At 37.8% G+C, this 18,405-nt stretch overlaps 1 protein-coding gene across 10 annotated transcripts in view; it reads left to right on the plus strand.

The window, feature by feature from the left end:
* The window catches only part of PTPN13 (protein tyrosine phosphatase non-receptor type 13), a 225,857-nt gene that overhangs the window by 161,192 nt on the left and 46,260 nt on the right, over positions 1–18,405 (plus strand). For 8 of the 10 annotated variants that reach the window (XM_055589037.1, XM_055589036.1, XM_055589033.1 and 5 more), the window contains 10 exons: positions 9,262–9,351; positions 9,893–10,000; positions 10,402–10,533; positions 11,552–12,015; positions 13,071–13,217; positions 14,447–14,540; positions 15,376–15,461; positions 16,397–16,550; positions 17,944–18,158; positions 18,264–18,362. In XM_055589037.1, the coding sequence (XP_055445012.1) occupies positions 9,262–9,351; positions 9,893–10,000; positions 10,402–10,533; positions 11,552–12,015; positions 13,071–13,217; positions 14,447–14,540; positions 15,376–15,461; positions 16,397–16,550; positions 17,944–18,158; positions 18,264–18,362 (1,589 nt within the window). The remainder of the gene's footprint in view (positions 1–9,261; positions 9,352–9,892; positions 10,001–10,401; positions 10,534–11,551; positions 12,016–13,070; positions 13,218–14,446; positions 14,541–15,375; positions 15,462–16,396; positions 16,551–17,943; positions 18,159–18,263; positions 18,363–18,405) is intronic. The other 2 variants (XM_055589035.1, XM_055589039.1) reach the window with 1 other exon arrangement.

The following is an 18,405-nucleotide window of genomic DNA, read 5'->3' on the forward strand; positions in this document are numbered from 1 at the left end:
TGCAGTGATTTGGGAACCCAAGAAAATAAAGTCTCACTGTTTCTGTTGTTTCCCCATCTATTTGCCATGAAGTGATGGGACCAGATGCCATGATTTTCATTTTCTGAATGTTGAGTTTTAAGCCAGCTTTTTACTCTCCTCTTTCACTTTCATCCAGAGGTTCTTTAGTTCCTCTTCCCTTTCTGCCATAAGGGTGGTGTCATCTGCATCTCTGAGGTTATTGTTATTTCTCCCAGCCATCTTGATTCCAGTTTGTGCTTCATCCAGCCTGGCATTTCGCATGATGTATTAGGCATATAAGTTAAATAAGCAGGGTAACAGTATACAGCCTTGACATACTCATTTCCCGATTTGGAATCAGTCCATTGTTTCATGTCCAGTTCTAACTGCTGCTTTTTTAGCTGCATACAGGCTTCTCAGGAGGTATGTAAAGTGGTCTGATATTCCCATCAGTTTAAGAATTTTCTGCAGTTTGTTGTGATCCACACAGTCAAAGGCTTTAGCATAGTCAGTGCAGCAGAAGTAGATGTTTTTTTGGAATTCTCTAACTTTTTCAATGATCCAACAGGGTGTTGGCAAATTGGTCTCTTGTTCCTCTGCCTTTTCTAAATCCAGCTTGTACATCTGGAAGTTCTCAGTTCACAAACTGTTGAAGCCTAGGTTGGTGTATAGCAAGGGCTTCCCTGATAGCTCAGTTGGTAAAGAATCCACCTGAAATGCAGGAGACCCCAGCTCATTTCCTGGGTTGGGAAGATCCGCTGGAGGAGCGATAGGCTACCCACTCCAGTATTCTTGGGCTTCCCTTGTGGCTCAGTTGGTAAAGAATCCACCTGCAACGTGGGAGACCTAGGTTTGATCCCTGGGTTGGGAAGATCCCCTGGAGAAGGGAAAGGAGTCCCACTCCAGTATTCTGGCCTGGAGAATTCCATGGACTCTGTAGTCCATGGGGTTGCAAAGAGTTGGACACTACTGAGCAACTTTCACTTGCTAGAGTGTGAAATGAGTGCAATCATGCGGTAGTTTGAGCATTCTTTGGCATTGCCTTTTATTGGGATTAGAATGAAAACTGACCTTTTCCAGTCCTGTTGCCACTGCTGAGTCTCCAAATTTGCTGGCATATTAAGTGTAGCACTTCAACAGCATCATCTTTTAGGATTTGAAATAGCTCAACTGGAATTCCATCACCTCCACTAGCTTTGTTTTTTAGTGATGCTTCCTAAGGCCCACTGGAGAAGGCAGTGGCAACTCATTCCAGTGTTCCAGTGGGATTCTGGAGAATCCCAGGGACGGGGGAGCCTGGTGGGCTGCCGTCTATGGCGTCGCACAGAGTTGGACACGACTAAAGCAGCAGTCAGCTTAGCAGAAGCTACTTAGCAGCAGCAGCAGCCTAAGGCCCACTTAACTTCACATTCCAGGATGTCTGGCTCTAAGTGAGTGATCACACCATCATGGCTATCTGAGTCATTAAGATCTTTTTTGTATGGTTCTTCTGTGTATTTTTGCCACCTCTTCTTTATATCTTCTGCTTCTGTTAGGTCCATACCATTTCTGTCCTTTATCGAGCCCATCTTTGCATGAAATGTTCCCTTGGTATCTCTAATTTTCTTGAAGAGATCTCTAGTCTTTCCCATTCTGTTGTTTTCCTCTATTTATTTCCATTGATCACTTGGGAAGGCTTTCTTATCTCTCCTTGCTGTTCTTTGGAACTCGGCATTCAGGTGGGTGTATCTTTCCCTTTCTCCTTTGCCTTTATCTTCTCTTCTTTTCTGAGCTATTTGTAAGGCCTCCTCAGACAACCCTTTTGCCTTTTTGCATTTCTTTTTCTTGGGGGTGGTTTTGATCACCGCCTCCTGTACAACATTATAAACCTCCGTCCATAGTTCTTCAGGCACTCCGTCTGTCAGATCTAATCCCTTGAATCTATTTGTCATTTCCACTGTATAATTATAAGGGATTTGATTTAGGTCATACCTGAATAGCCTAGTGGTTTTCTCTACTTTCTTCAATTTAAGTCTGAATTTTGTAATAAGGAGTTCATGATCTGAGCCGCAGTCAGCTCCTGGTCTTGTTTTTTCTGACTATATAGAGCTTCTTCGTCTTTGGCTGCAAAGAATATAATCAATCAGATTTTGGTATTGACCATCTAGTGATGTCCATGTGTATAGTCGTCTCTTGTGTTGTTGAAAAAGTGTGTTTGCTATGACCAGTGCATTCTCTTGGCAAAACTCTGTTAGCCTTTACCCTAAGTAACCATAGGTGCATAAATTTATTTCTAGGTTCTCTGTCCCATTGAGCTATGTGTCTGCTTTTGTGCCAGTACCATGGTGTTTTTATTAATGTAGCTTTGTAGTATAATATGAGATGATGAGAGCTTTATTCTTTTTTTTTTTTTTTTTTTTCCCAAAATTGCTTTGGTAATTCAGGGTCTTTTGCCATTCCATATAAATTGTAGGATTATTTCTTTTACTTCTGTGAAAAATGTCATATGTATTTTTACATTAAATCTGTAAAGTGCTTTGAGCAGTATGGCCACTGTAGTTTTCAGAATGAAGGTCTTTTACATCCTTGGTTAAGTTTGTTCCTAGGTATTTTATTATTTTTGATGTGATTTTAAGGAGAATTTTGTTGTTGCATGCATGCTTTCTTTTTAACTTTCTCTTTCTGATATTTCCTTATGAGTATATAGAAAAGCAACATTTTTTTTTTTTTTTGCTGCTGCACTAGGTCTTCGTTGCTGTGTGCAGGCTTTCTCTGGTTGCAGCAGTCAGGAGATACTCCTGGATTCAGTGCCCAGTCTTCTCATTGCGGTGGCTTTTCTTGGTGCAGAACACAGGTTCTGGGGCACCCGAGCTTCAGTAGTTGCGACACACAGGCCTAGTGGTCGCAGCTCACAGGCTCTAGAGCGTGGGCACTCTCTGTGGTGCACTAGCTTAGTCGCTCCACAGCATGTGGAATCTTCTCAGACCAGGGGCAAACCCGTGTCTCTTGCATTGGCAGGCAGATTCTTATTCACTGTGCCACCAGGGAAGTCTGCAACAGATTTCTATATGTTAATCCCATATCCTGCAACTTTACTGACTTCAGTACTAAGTTGAATAGAAGTGGAAAGATTTGGGCATCCTTGTCTTATTCCTGAATTTAGAGGAAAGGTTTTCAGCTTTTCACTGTTTGGTATGGTGTTAGCTGTGACCAGCGTGTTGGTCACACACTTGATTATGTTGAGATATGTTCCTCTATACCCACTTTCTGGAGAGTTTTTATCATGAATAGATGTTGAACTTTGTCAAATGCTTTTCTTTGTCTATTGAGATGATCATGTGCTTTTTATCCTTCCTTTTGTTTATGTGGTATATCAGACTGTTCTGTGTAACAAACAATCCCTGTGTCCCTGGAGTAAATCATGGTATATGACCCTTTTTATATAGTTTTGCATTTGGCTTCCTAATATTTTGTTGAAGATTCTTGCATCTATATTTATCAAAGATATTGGCTTGTAGTTTTCTTTATTTTGTAATGTCTTTGTCTGGTTCATACCATAATAATGGATGGTGGCCTCCTAGAATGAATTTGGGAGTATTTTATCATCTTCAGTTTGAGGGAATACTTTGAAAAGCATAGGTGTAATTTCTTCTTTAAACATTTGATAGAATTTTCCTGTGAACTGTCCAGTACTGGACTTTTTTTTTACTGGGAATTTTTTAACGACAAATTCAGTTTTCCTGCTAGTGGTAGGTCTGCTCAAAGTATCCATTTCTTCTTGACTCAATCTTGGCAGGCTGTATGTTTCTAGAAATTGGTCCATTTATTCTAGGTTGTCTAGCTTGTTGGCATGTAACTGTAATATTCCCTTATGATTTTTTGTATCTCTCTGCTGGGCTTCCCAGGTGGCACGTGGTAAAGAATCCACCTGCCAAAGCAGGAGACACATTAAGGGATGCGGGTTCAGTCCCTGGATCAGGAAGATCCCCTGAAGGAGGGCATGGCAACCCACTCCAGTATTCTTGCCTGGAGAATCCCATGGACAGAGGAGCCTGGCGGGCTACAGTCCATAGGACTGTAGATTCAGACACTACCAAAGAGTCAGACACAACTGAAGCAACGGAGCACGCACAGTGTTCATCGTTATTTCTCCTCTTTTAACTTCCTCTCTGATCGTTATTATTTTCTCCTTTAGGCTGGCTTTCGGCTTTGTTATTTTTCTGTTTCCTTTAGCTAGTAGGTTAGGGGAATTTTTTTTTTAATCTGGTAGATTACATTGTTTATTTGAGATTAAAAGATTACTTTTTAGTCAGATATCAAGGAGCAGTATAATTTAAATGCTAGGGTTTTTTTTTTTTTTTTTTCCACCTAAAGTTTAATTAGGATACATACATAGTTGAAGATTATGAAAAATAAAAGTCCAAAGTGCTCACAGAAGATTCAGCAGATATGAGAATTAACCAGAAACAGAATATAGAGTCAGATAAATTGAGAACTGAAAGGAATTTAAAAGTTTATCTTAAAAAAACACAAAAAGTTTATCTAAAGCAAGCCTTTCAGTCTATGAATGGGTTAAATGTGTCCCTGAAATGTTGTATGGTTCCATTTCACTTCGCTGATTTGGGCTGTGACAGAAGCAAAGCACCAAAGTTCCCATCATGATTTTCTGCTTCTGCCACCAGAGCAGTTAGTGATATAACAATGAAAAATACCTCTTTCTGTTTTTGTACCAATATAGTGCTGCTGGTCCATCACCTCCGGGTTTGAAATGGGTCTTTTTTCCCTAGATTGAGTGATGAATTTATCAGGTGCCTCCTCTACCTTTTGTCCGTTTCCTCTTAGAACCCGTTTTATGGAGCTGCTTGATAATTGACAAGGGTCTGTATCTGTAACCAAAAAAAATACTTTTCCTTAGAAAAAGAATTATTGATTCACTTAAATCAATTATATGCCTTGGCCTTATCTGAAAAGTGCTTTTACTAGGAAATTCTGACAGTTTACTCATATAGGTATCTATCATTAGTATCCACAATTATTCTGCTTGAAGACTGATACATCCTCATGAACCTGGAGACTGATACACAATTATTCTACTTGGGGACTGATACATCCTCATGAGCCTTATGAGAGATGAGAAAGGCAACACTGAAACAGTCTCTAATGCAGAGTGCATTTAATTTCTAAATTATACATTTATCAGTTAAGATATTTCACAGGTAAACATTGGGAATAACACCAGCATGTATTACTTAAAGAAGTGGAAATTTCTATTTGAGCCTCTTTTTCACATTAAAATATTTGTGGAATTTGCTGTGGCCATAGGAAAAGAAAATAATTTTAAAGATGTAAAAAATACATACCTTGAATATTAATGCTTGTTTCCATACAGTAATTAAAATAACTCAGAAATGTCTTGGTACTTGAAATGTCTTAAAATATCTGGTTCCTCACTTTCAGTAATTCATAAATTCTATTTAATCCTCATTGAATTCTGTATCTTTAAATTTAGTTGGGTTCTTATGTACTATATACCTCCAGATACTTGTCTTTTTTTTAAGCCAACAAAAGTATTTTGAACATCTATGTGAATAGAATACAAGATAAATGTAAATTCAGTATGTGCACAGTACAGTCTACTCACAGGTAGCTCTACACTGACCTTCTTCCTCTGTCCCCACGTTAATAAGTCAGGATGACGGGGGTGGTTCCCTGTTATAAAGAGTAGGTTAGCAAAGCTTCACTTTCCAAAATAATATTCAACTCCACCTGACTCATCTTGTATTTTAGCCAGGCTGATCTGTGCCATCTTCCCAGAAGCTTTTCCACCTTTTATCCATCTCAGCTTTTGTTAATGCCTTACATGATTGTCCAGGCTGGCTCAAATGGTAAAGCGTCTGCCTACAGTGCGAGAGACCCAGGTTCAATCTCTGGGTCGGGAAGATCCCCTGGAGAAGGAAATGGCAACCCACTCCAGTATTCTTGCCTGGAAAATCCCACGGACGGAGAAGCCTGGTAGGTTACAGTCCACGGGGTCGCAAAGAGTCAGACACGACTGAGCGACTTCACTTTCTTTTCTTTCTACATGTTTTACATGTATACCATCTACATAATCCACTTTTTAAACTGTACCTCATGTCCTTGAGGAGCTTCCCAGATGGCACAGGGGTAAAGGAACTGCCTGCCAATGCAGAAGATGCAAGAGACTTGGGTTTGATCCCCAGGTTGGGAAGATCCCCTGGAGAAGGAAATGGCAACCCGCTTCAGTATTTTTCCTAGAAAATTCCATGAACAGAGGAGCCTGGTGGGCTACAGTCCATGGAGTCATGAAGAGTCAGACACGACTGTGTGCGTGCATGCGTGCACACACATGTCCCTGAAGTCTCTTTTATTTCTGGCAGGGAGAAAGCTCTCTGCTCTTACAGGTCCGACTCATACTTTTGTGATACAAATATTTCTTTGAGTGGTTACCATTCTGTTCATCAGACAAATCTTTGTTCTTCTAGCCTGACCTGATTGAGCTCTGATCTGAGCCAACTTTATTACGCTAGCAGTTTTTATATATATTGTCACTTTTTTGTATTATCTCTCTTTATTTTCACCAGTTGCCTAATGAGTGACTTTCATAGGAATATTATTCAGCAAATGTTGGGTTAGCCAAAAAGTTCACTCGGGTTTTTCTGTTAAGATGTTATGGAAAACCCCAAACGAACTTTTTGGCCAACACAGTATTTGAAAGGTGAAAGTATAACTGAATGAATGAATATTCAAATCTCACTGATGAATCCTTGAATATAGAGAGCCTAATCTGTTGCTTCTAGTTAGAGAAATAAATACCAAAAAGATTAATTAGTGAGTGTATGTACATATGTCCCAATATTGTTTACCTAGGAAATGTTTTATATACATGCACACACATATTTTTTAAAATAAGTAGCATAAATAACCAATCTTGTAAGTACATATTGTTGGAAATAAATAAAGAAATGGCATTTTTATTCTTTGAATCAATACCTTTGACTTGTAGCAGATACTCCTTAAAAACATTCAGAATATTGATCACTTTTATAATCAAAGGCAGAAACACTCTGCATAAAGGAAATGGACTCTGTCTTCACAATGGTGATAAAAGTTTACATTTAATACCTAACATGACTTCATCCCTTATTTGTTTCATTTTATCAGTTTCATTCTGTTGTATTTTTTATTCAACTCTAGCTGAAAATTAGAGTTAATCATCTATTTTAGGATGACAGTAGAGTCGGACATGACTGAAGTGACATAGCAGCAGCAGCATATCAGCCACTTAGATAATATTAATTTAGACAATAACTAATTCATGAACATTATTTGTATAAACTAAATATATAAGGCTCTTCATACCATTGTCCAGTGATCTTTTTCCTTTTTTTTTGATATCTCATTAGTTAGAAATATTGAACTACTACTACTTCTGTTGATTATAGCTGAGTTTTTTTTTTTTTTAACTTTACAATATTGTATTGGTTTTGGCATATATCAACATGACTCCGCCACAGGTATACACGTGTTCCCCATCCTGAACCCTCCTCCCTCCTCCCTCCTCCCTCCTCCCTCCCCGTACCATCCCTCTGGGTTGTCCCAGTGCACCAGTTCCAAGCATCCAGTATCGTGCATCAAACCTGGACTGGCGACTCATTTCATATATGATATTATACATGTTTCAATGCCATTCTCCCAAATCATCCCACCCTCTCCCTCTCCCACAGAGTCCAAAAGACTGTTCTATACATCAGTGTCTCTTTTGCTGTCTCGTATACAGGGTTATTGTTACCATCTTTCTAAATTCCATATATATGCGTTAGTATACTGTATTGGTGTTTTTCTTTCTGGCTTACTTCACTCTGTATAATAGGCTCCAGTTTCATCCACCTCATTAGAACTGATTCAAATGTATTCTTTTTAATGGCTGAGTAATACTCCATTGTGTATATGTACCACAGCTTTCTTATCCATTCATCTGCTGATGGACATCTAGATTGCTTCCATGTCCTGGCTATTATAAACAGTGCTGCGATGAACATTGGGGTACACGTGTCTCTTTCACTTCTGGTTTCCTCAGTGTTATTTGTTTGCAGCATCCCTCCCTCCCCTATAGCTGAGTTTAAAACTACGTTTTGGTCAAAAAGAAACAACACAGTAGAAACACGTATACTATAGGGAGCTATCAAGCTTGCACTGGTACTTGGTGTTTAAGCGACAGGGTTAATTCACTTCAGAGAGCATCTGATGGTGGTGGTGGTTTTCTGCAATTAAAGGAGTTTATTGCTAGAATATGAACTATCACATTTGCATCATTTAAGCATTAGTACATGTTGTGTAAGATGTTATTATTAATAACATAATAATGCAGTTTGTAATCCATGGGTAGTCATATGTTGGTGGATAACCTCTAATTTTCAAAAAGTTTCAATATGCCTAAAAACTATTTAGAGATAAATTTGCAGATTTAAACAGATATCTTTCTGAGTGTGTTGAACTCACTTGCTGTCACCTCGTCACACACAGACAAGTGTCAACTATTAAATTACAGTTGATGTTAAGAAATGTACTAATTTACTCGAGATGCCATAACACAGTCCCACAGATTGGGAGGCTTAAACAACATAGGTTTGTTCTCACAGTCTGAGATCAAAGTGTCAGCAGCATTAATTTCTTGAGACCACTCCTTGGCTTTGTAGATGGAGGTCTTCTTCTGTTTTCACATGATTTTCCCTCCATGCACACATATCTATATCCACATTCCCTCTTTATAAGAGAAGTCACTCAGTCGTGTCCAATTCTTTGTGACCCTATGGACTGTAGCCCACCAGGTTCCTCCGTCCATGGAGTTTTCCAGGCAAGAGGACTGGAAGTGGGTTGCCATTTCCTTCTCCAGGGGATCTTCCTGACCCAGGGATTGAACCCAGGTCTCCCTCATTGCAGGCAGGTGCTTTACCATCTGAGCCACCAAGGAAGACTAACTGAGTAAACTTGCTCAAATCATGGAACTTCTTGAGACTTATTTATGCGTTTGTAACTGAAATATACTGATTTCACAGGGAACCATTCATAAGGAATAAATGAATAACATAATCATTTGGTAAACTGTAACTCATCAGCAGATAGATGATAGCATATTATTAAAATATGATTTTAAAGTGACTCAGCAATCTAATAGTGAGCTTTATTATTTAAATTGGAACAAGCAGACAATCTCAGTGCCTAACCATGTCATGTTAATTGTATCTTAAAATTTCCCGGTAGATGTGCTACACAAAAGATGGAGCATAGCATCTTCACCAGAAAGGGAGATCACTCTGGTTAACCTGAAAAAAGATGCCCAGTATGGCTTAGGTAAGTCACTGAGATTCTTCAAGGTCTGTGAGAATTCAAAGAGAAAAGGTCGATTGCATAACATGGGCATTGAGGAACCAGCCCACTTGTCCCCACCTGAGTCCCCTTCTCCCAGTTGCCCAGTCAGGAAATGCCAAAGGTGAAATGCATACAAGCAATGTTTCCACCAATTTTAAGTCCTGTCTCACATGTGTTACCTATTAAGTCATATTCAGTATAAGTCTGTACACTTCTGTGTGTCAAGCAGACTCATCATTAGTCCTTGAAAGCACCAATGCCATGAGATATTTTCATTTTTACTTTTTTTAATTGAGACAGTTGATTTATAATGCCATGTAAGTTTTAGGTGTACAACATAGTGATTCACAATTTTTAAAGGTTATATTCCATTTATAGTTATTATAAAATATTGGGTATATTCCTGTGCTATGTAATATATTCTTGTAGCTTATTTATTTTATACATAATAGTTCCTGTTAGTTTCCTAATCTGTATCCTGCCCTTCCCCATGAAGATTTTATTTTAATGTGCTGATTCACAGGATTTCAAATTATTGGTGGAGAAAAGATGGGAAGACTGGATCTAGGTGTATTTATTAGTTCAGTTACTCCTGGAGGACCAGCTGACTTGGATGGATGCTTAAAGCCAGGTATTTATTTTTAGGTAATTTAGGGAATTTCCTAAGTATTTACTGGGCTTCCCTAGTGGCTCAGATGGTAAAGCTGCCTGCAATGTGGGAGATCCAGGTTCGATCCCTGGGTCGGGAAGATCCCCTGGAGACGGAAATGGCTACCCACTCCAGTATTCTTCCCTGGAGAATTCCATGAACAGTGGAGCCTGGCAGGCTACAGTCCATGGGGTCGCAAAGAGTCAGACACACAACTGGGCGACTAACACTTTCACTTTGAAGTATTTACTGACAGTGAATTTGCACAGATGGCAAAAGTAGAAGTTGGGTAAAACAAAAATAATGAGGGGGAGGTAACATTTCTAAGATGTAGCCTGAATTTCTCTTAGCTGTAGAAGACATTGGGTTGTCTGTTTTTACAGGAGACCGTTTGATATCTGTGAATAGTGTCAGTTTGGAGGGGGTCAGCCACCATGCTGCAGTTGAAATTTTGCAAAATGCACCTGAAGATGTGACCCTTGTTATCTCTCAGCCAAAAGAAAAGCTTTCCAAAGGTAACACTGTGGATGTCTCTGAGCTGTGGATTCTGTTCCAGTTCCCACAAAAATTTCAGTACCTTGACACATAAATTAGATTTAAACTTTTATTTCCTTTCTGTAAATCTAATATGTGTAGTTCTGATTGCTTTAATTTTATGCATCAGTACAAGTCTTTCATTCATCACTTCTAAGATTTCCTGTCTCATTCCTCTTTACATGCAGAAAAATGATTTGTTGTGCAAAATCAGTATCACTTGAGTAAATTCCAAGTACTTGGTGTGTTCTATCACATCTTAGGCCAAATTAGAAATAAAATTCTTAATCATTGCCCAATTAAAATAGTTATATAACAGTTATCTATGAAGTCCTGCCTTGAACCTGTTTATAAAAGGGAAAGGATGCCAACATACCAGAAATATAAAAGACATATTTATGTAAAAGACACATATGTAAAAGACCATATAATTTTGTACAATTTTTCTATTCCACATATATGTATTATCTATAATTCTTTTACACATGTTACCTGTGATTTTTGTCTTAGAAAGCTTTCCTAAGTGGCTTTTTAAAAGACCTATGTATGTAAGGAGTATGGAATTACCTTCTTTGATAATTACTTGGAGTCTAAAACATGCAGTTTGTTAAGACAATATAAAACAAGTATATAAATAACCATTCAACAAAGATCTTTGGAGATTCAAGTTATCTCTGGATAGGGAATTAAGAAAGTCTTCACAGGGGAGACTTGCTTGAAACAGGTCTTGAGGAATGGAAATGAGGAGTTCAGGTGAGGCGGGTACACATTCCCATAGAAGTTGCCCAAAGAAAGACCAAAAGAGGAGGCAAAGGAGACAGAAAGCAGCTTCAGTGTTTGTTGGGACCTTGTCGCGGTTCCAAGCCCTGGTCAGGTGTTGTGCACATGTTATCCTGCATAAAATCCTCGCAGCAGCTACCAGGGAACATTGTGCATGGGTGTGAGCCCAGGCGTGTGTCACTAACCTGTCATCCTCACAGGCTGATTTTGACTTTGCAGTGCCTTCTACTCCTGTGCACATGGCCAATGGCACGAAAAACTACATGAAAAAGGCTTCCCACCTGCAAGACAGCACTGTAAATTCTTCTGAGGACCACTGCTGGCCACGGGGTGCCCCGAGGCACATCTCAGAGAGCTCGTTTGGGCTGTCTGGGGGCCTACGGGAGGGCAGCCTGAGCTCTCAAGATTCCAGGACTGAGAGTGCCAGCTTGTCACAGAGCCAGGTCAACGGGTTCTTTGCCAGCCATGCAGCTGACCGCAGCTGGCAGGACTCGCAGCGTGGCAGCCCTTCCCCATCTGTGATATCCAAAGCCACCGAGAAAAAGTGGACTTCTACTGACAGTAACCGAAGCAAAGCTAAAAATACAGGCATTTCTGATGCACCAGATTACTCTGACCGTGGAGATTCAGACATGGATGAAGCCACTTATTCCAGCAGTCAGGATCATCACATACCAAAAAAGGCACCGTTTAATTTGAATCTTGGTTTTTATTCCCCACCCCCCCCTCCACTTAACAAAACAAAAAACAGCAAATGTATTACAGAGCAGAATAATCTACTATGAACAGAGTATATTATTCTGGAAAGGAGAAATCGTTTATGTATAATGCTACTAACTGCTACTGCATTTGATGCTAACTTTCAGAGAAATTAGCAGCTTTGAATACTAATTCCAAAGAACTTGCTACATGATTACACAAAAGAATGAATAAACAGATTATGATTGTTTTCTATAAATTGTTTTTCTCTTGCATACTTAATATTTGTATTAATAAGAGAACTTAATATCTGAAAAAATTGTTCCTAAGTAATTCGTATAATTGGACAGTTGACTTTATTATTAACAGCCTAAATTACTCTGAAGTTCTGAATGTATGATAATAAGAACAATAACATAGAAAATTGACCATTTCCTAGAAATATTAGACATGATATAATTTAGACCCATTTTCACAAGTGGATTCAGAAAAGAACCTTAAGCCCTTTGTTCACTGAGAAACATTCCTCATTAATGTCTCCAGCATTCCTCCTGAGAGAGTTATGTCCTTATAGGTTGGGCTTAGCTGTTGTGCCTATGTTTATATTGGATTTAAACATTAGCAAAATAAACTTGAGGCCTACTCATCTTAAAGGCCCAAGTTAAAAGCTACTACATGATATATATGGATTTTTTTTTTAACGGAAATAGAAGTGCTTCCTAAGTTTGAGTGTATAAAAAGCACTGGATAAGGATTATGTAAAAGCCAAGGTTTGAATTGGATTCTGGGCTTCCCTCAGTCATATCTTTTTACCTGAAGCAAGCCCTTTAGGCTCTAGATCTCAATTTCCTCAGTTTTAAACTCTGAAGGCCTTGGATTAGATGATCCTTAAGATCTTTTCCAGCCTTCATCATTTTTGAGTCTACTCTATCCTTTAATATCTTGCTTTTTCTTAATTTTTCAAAAAGAGAAAGATCTTCCATTAATAATTCTGTTTGACTCTAACAAGAAATGCTTTTGTTTGTTTTTCTTTGTTAAGGAATCTTCCTCCTCCATGAATACATCCAACAAAATGAATTTTAAAACTTTTCCTTCATCACCTCCTAAACCTGGAGATATCTTTGAGGTTGAACTGGCTAAAAATGATAACAGCTTGGGGATAAGTGTCACGGTACTGTTTGACAAGGTTTTCAAATGTTTTCTCTTCTCCATTTCCGGCAGCCTATCGTATGCCAATTTTTTACTTGAATTATTTTGCTTCAAAAAGGAAACTTGTCAAATATTGGCAAAATTGTGAATTGAATTATATCTTAAGACTTTTTAAAAAAAACTTATGTTTTCTAGTCACTTTTTCCTGTGGTTTAAAAGAAATTAGACAAATGCTATTTTCGCCCAGAGATTTCATACTTGTTTAATCTGAATACAAGACTTGAAAAATATAAAATTGAAAAGTATGTCTTATATATACTTGGCAGCTTCTACATCAGCATGGAATAATTTTAACCTACATCATAAATAATTAAAGTCTAGTATATATTTATATGCCCTTCACTTCATAATACATCTTGGCATGTAAATATGATTAGTAGCTTAATATTAGAAGTTCCAAAAAATATGTGTAATACTTCTAAAGAAGTTAAAATATGAGCATAGGCTATTTGATGAAACTGCTTTAGAATTCTATTAATATACTATACCCTAAAGTGTAATATTACCATTTATATTTGAAGAGTGTTGTTTGTTAGGAAAAGTCATTTAGAAATAAGGTAGAAATAACACTCTTAACGTATAGAGATCCAAAAGAAAACCTGATTTTCTATCAGTCCTCAATACTGTAACCCTTTTTATCTTGTCCGTAACTTCTTTAGAATTTTATTATCTTCCTACTGTGAAGGGAAATAAAAGCTGAATATCCACAAGAGATGGAGCATCTACTCATTAGAGCTCATCTACTCTGTAGCACAACTTCTATACCAAAACCTTTTAAAATGAAAAGAAAATTTTCCATTGGCTAATGAGATTTGTTTTCAGATTAGCAAATATGATCTGAAGTATATTACTCCATATGCTGTTTATTTCTGACAGTTATATTCTCACACTAATATTTCATGGCTGGATTTTGCTTGCCATTTGTGCCTAATGCGTGGTATAGACTTCTGAAAGGAAGAGCACCCCCTCATCCAGGCCAAGATCTGGCATGTCGTTATTTTCTGAATAAAGAATGTTTCTAAAACGTAGCTGCTTTTGCATTTGGAAAACTTACTAGAAATATTCTTGGGTATTGAAGTAATTGCATGTGCTAATGTAATGCTGCTGCTTTGGCTGATGAATGGAATGCTTTCTAGGTCTCAGACCTGAAAGATGGAGTGCAACATTTTTCATGTGACAAAATGTTATTTGTCTTTTTCCACTTAGGGAGGTGTGAATACCAGTGTCAGACATGGTGGCATTTATGTGAAAGCCATTATTCCAAAGGGAGCAGCAGAGTCTGATGGCAGAATTCACAAAGGTAGAGTGTTTGTGGGTATGGGAATTACATAAGGATTATCATGTCAACAAATAAAGAAGAAATTGGAAAGTTGATGAAGACCTTCAAATTATAAAATTCATAATATAAAATAAGAACATATTATTTTAAGATTACAACATGAAAAAGCTCCTTGATATGATTCCAAAGACTCTTATTTCCAGCTTATCCTCTGTGCTGTGCTTAGTCACTCAGTCGTTTCTGACTCTTGGCAACCCCATGGACTATAACCCACCAGGCTTCTCTGTCCATGGGGATTCTTCAGGCCAGAATACTGAAGTGGGTTGCCTTGGCCTCCCTAAGGGATCTCCCTAACCCCGGGATCAAACCCAGGTCTCAGGCACTGCAGGCAGATTCTTTACCATCTGAGCTACTAGGAAAGCCCGTCCTCTAGAGTATCAGAAAATATCTTGTTTTAGTTCAGGCTTTGTACTTTTTAAGAAGCAAATTTCCAGAGAATTGGAAAGGGGTAGTGCCCTTGTAAAAACAATGACATCTGCATTTCTAATAAGAACTAACTAGGTTAGTTCCCTCCCATCTCTCTGCTTTTGTAGCTCTGTGTGTCATTTTTTTCATAAATAAAATTGATTTTATAGTATATATAGTATCCAGTTTGAAAATATACCTAAGATTAGCTGTAGAATAGAGAAAGGAATTAAGTACATGTTAAAGAAACTCTGTGACAGACTTTTGTCCAGAATTTGTCTGAGTCTCTTCTCGAGCAAATTACTATAAAACAAGACCTTAAGGTATTAAAGAACATGTAGAATCCTTATTTTATGACTTGCTTCTTTCATCATTACTGCCTAATTTATAGGTGATCGTGTCCTCGCTGTCAATGGAGTTAGTCTAGAAGGGGCTACCCACAAGCAAGCTGTGGAAACACTGAGAAATACAGGACAGGTAAGAGATCATTATACCAGCCTTTTCTAGATATCTCAGAACATAATAATGTGTGAATAATACCAGTTTCACTGAGATCTCCAAATTTATTAGTCAGGAAACAAAGCCTGATTAATGTAAATAAACATGCTCATATTTTTTTCCTTCCAAATTGGGAAGCAAGGATTATGACGAGGATTTTTATTGTGGAAGCAGGCTTTCTATATCACATTTAGCCCTGATATCACCAGAGATCTGCCAGGAGGAAGGGGAGAGATTGCCTTAACATTTTTTTTCCATAAACATCTACAAATACCTAGTGGGTTTCACTTCCAGGTATCCTTCTTAAGTCAGGGAGTTTACAAATTGCTTATAATGGTATTTATATTTATTAAGATAATAATGATTTTTTTCCATCTTTAATTGGAGGATAATTGCTTTACAGCATTGTGTTGGCTTCTGCCATACAACATCATGAATCAGTCACATGTGTTGGCTTCTGCCATACAACATCATGAATCAGTCACAAGTGTGCATGTGTCCCCTCCCTGCTGAACCTCTCTTCCGCCTCCCACCCCATCCCACCCCTCTAGGTTGTCACAGAGCTCTGGGTTAAGCTCCCTGTGCCCATACAGCAGCTTCCCAATGGCTATCTGATTTTATTTTAGTATCTGAATTTTCTAAAATGTGTTTATATTATTTTTATAATAGAATTTTTTTCTTTCTAATCATTTATCTTCTTTATACAGAAAATAATAAAAAAAAAAAAAACTTGATTTTGACATTTTTAGTCCCTTGCTTTTGTCTGTTTTTTCCTCCCTCTACTTGTGTTTTGGTAGACTAGAAAGTTACTTTAAATGATTTTTATACCACCAACTGTACAAAGTCCTGAAAATTTATTTGCTTTCTTATGTAACTTTCTTCTTAGTTAATAAGGCACTCTTCTATTTATACAGGTGGTTCATCTGTTGTTAGAAAAAGGACAGTCTCCAGCATCCAAAGAACATGTCCCCCAGTGTACGGTCTCTGATCCAGACACCCAAGGTCAAGCCCCAGAAAAAATGATGACGAAAATGACTCATGTCAAAGACTACAGCTTTGTTACCGAAGGTCAGACCTTGGGAAGCTGTCATCTCACCTTAAACTTATTCCTGGATTATTCAAAATTTGATTTTTACATGTCGGATCATAATTCATACTGAGTCTCTTGATTCTTGTCAAGTATAAATAATAACCTGATGCAGCACTATACTGAATTTGGGGAGGGCAGGGGGAACCACGCATAGTTATAGTTCTTGAAGTCTGAAAGGCTTTGACTAATGAAATCAGGCACAAAACAAATTATGGTCATTTAATGGTGCCTAAAATAGTTGTAAAATTCAAAATAAAATTTGTAAGAGAAAAAAATAACTATAAATAACTGCTGAGAATGACTTCAAACCCGTATGAAACCTTGACTCTTAGGTTTTCTATATATCTATTTGATTTTACGAACTTGTGAAGCTAACTCTGATAGAAATTCACTAACAGTTCCCAGATACTTGTTTTCCTTACAAACTTTTCCAGCTAACTGGTAGTAAAATTGGACATGCCACTAACTCGCAATGAAAAAAGGAAATCAAGACTAATGTAGTGAGTTTTTCATAAGGTTAAATGTAGTCATAATACAGAAGTACTCTTCATTCTGAGTCTGTCTGTCTTCCTTTTGATGGGTATAAATGTCCTTTACTTTATAAATGGTGGTGGTGGTACATAAGCATTGTTTTGTCTTTATTTTAGATTTTTCTTTGCTTATACAACTTTCATCAATTCTGAATTAGTCCCCAAAACAAGGAGAAAATATTAGCCCAACCTATATCATCTTTGCTGATTATGAAAATAAGATTAGCATGTCCACTTAATCTTACTGCCTTCTGTTTATCCATTATTTCTTCTGTTACTATGTCTTTAAATATATTTCTTCATGCTTTCCTGGTTATTATTCTTTTAATTTCTTCTGTTGATGAGAATTTTATCATCATGCCTTACAGTTTTACTGAATTAAATTATATCTCACCTAAATATTAGGTCACCTGTCCACTTCCCCATAACCCTTCTCTGTTATTTGTTTTGTTCTTCTTACCATATCTGTCCCACTTATGCCTGAATTTCTTTCACTGTCTCTTTTCTTGGATTTTTCCCTCTTTTCTCTGTCATTCTGCAGTTTATAAAACATGGAATTAAGACATAGTTTCCTTTTTAGAATCTAATTTTCAGAACCCACTTTTCTAATCAGGCAGCCTATTACTTCATGCAGCTCAGTTCAATAAGTTAAATTTTCTTAATAACAGAGTGTAAAGTAGGATTTGAGTATAGAATAAGAGTGCAATAAGTGCATATAAAGCTGTGAGTATGGTGGAAATGGGCTTTTTAATAATGTATTCAAAACTATATATGTTTATACATGCATATAGAGAGAGCGCCTGTTCAGAATACTCAGATTTTTTGATACTTTTTTTTCCAGAGAATACATTTGAGGTGAAATTGCTGAAAAATAGCTCAGGCCTAGGATTCAGTTTTTCTCGAGAGGATAATGTTATACCCGAGCAAATGAACACCAGCATAGTAAGGGTTAAAAAGCTCTTTCCTGGACAGCCGGCTGCAGAAAGTGGACAAATTGATGTGGGAGATGTTATCTTAAAAGTGAATGGAGCCTCTTTGAAAGGACTGTCTCAACAGGTGAGCCCCCAGCCTGTGGAATGCAGCATTTTTAATGAGACAGATCGGTCTTTCGGAATGAAATGGTTTAACCTTGTCTTCATTTCTCATTCATGGTTCCCCCAGGAGGTCATATCCGCTCTCAGGGGAACGTCTCCAGAAGTATCCTTGCTCCTCTGTAGACCTCCACCTGGGGTGCTACCAGAAATTGACCCTGCTCTTTCGGTGAGACTGAGGAAAAGTACTTTACACTATTATAGAATGTCAA

This window comes from Bubalus kerabau, chromosome 7 (assembly GCF_029407905.1).
Source record: "Bubalus kerabau isolate K-KA32 ecotype Philippines breed swamp buffalo chromosome 7, PCC_UOA_SB_1v2, whole genome shotgun sequence".
In the NCBI taxonomy this organism is placed as follows: domain Eukaryota; kingdom Metazoa; phylum Chordata; class Mammalia; order Artiodactyla; family Bovidae; genus Bubalus; species Bubalus kerabau.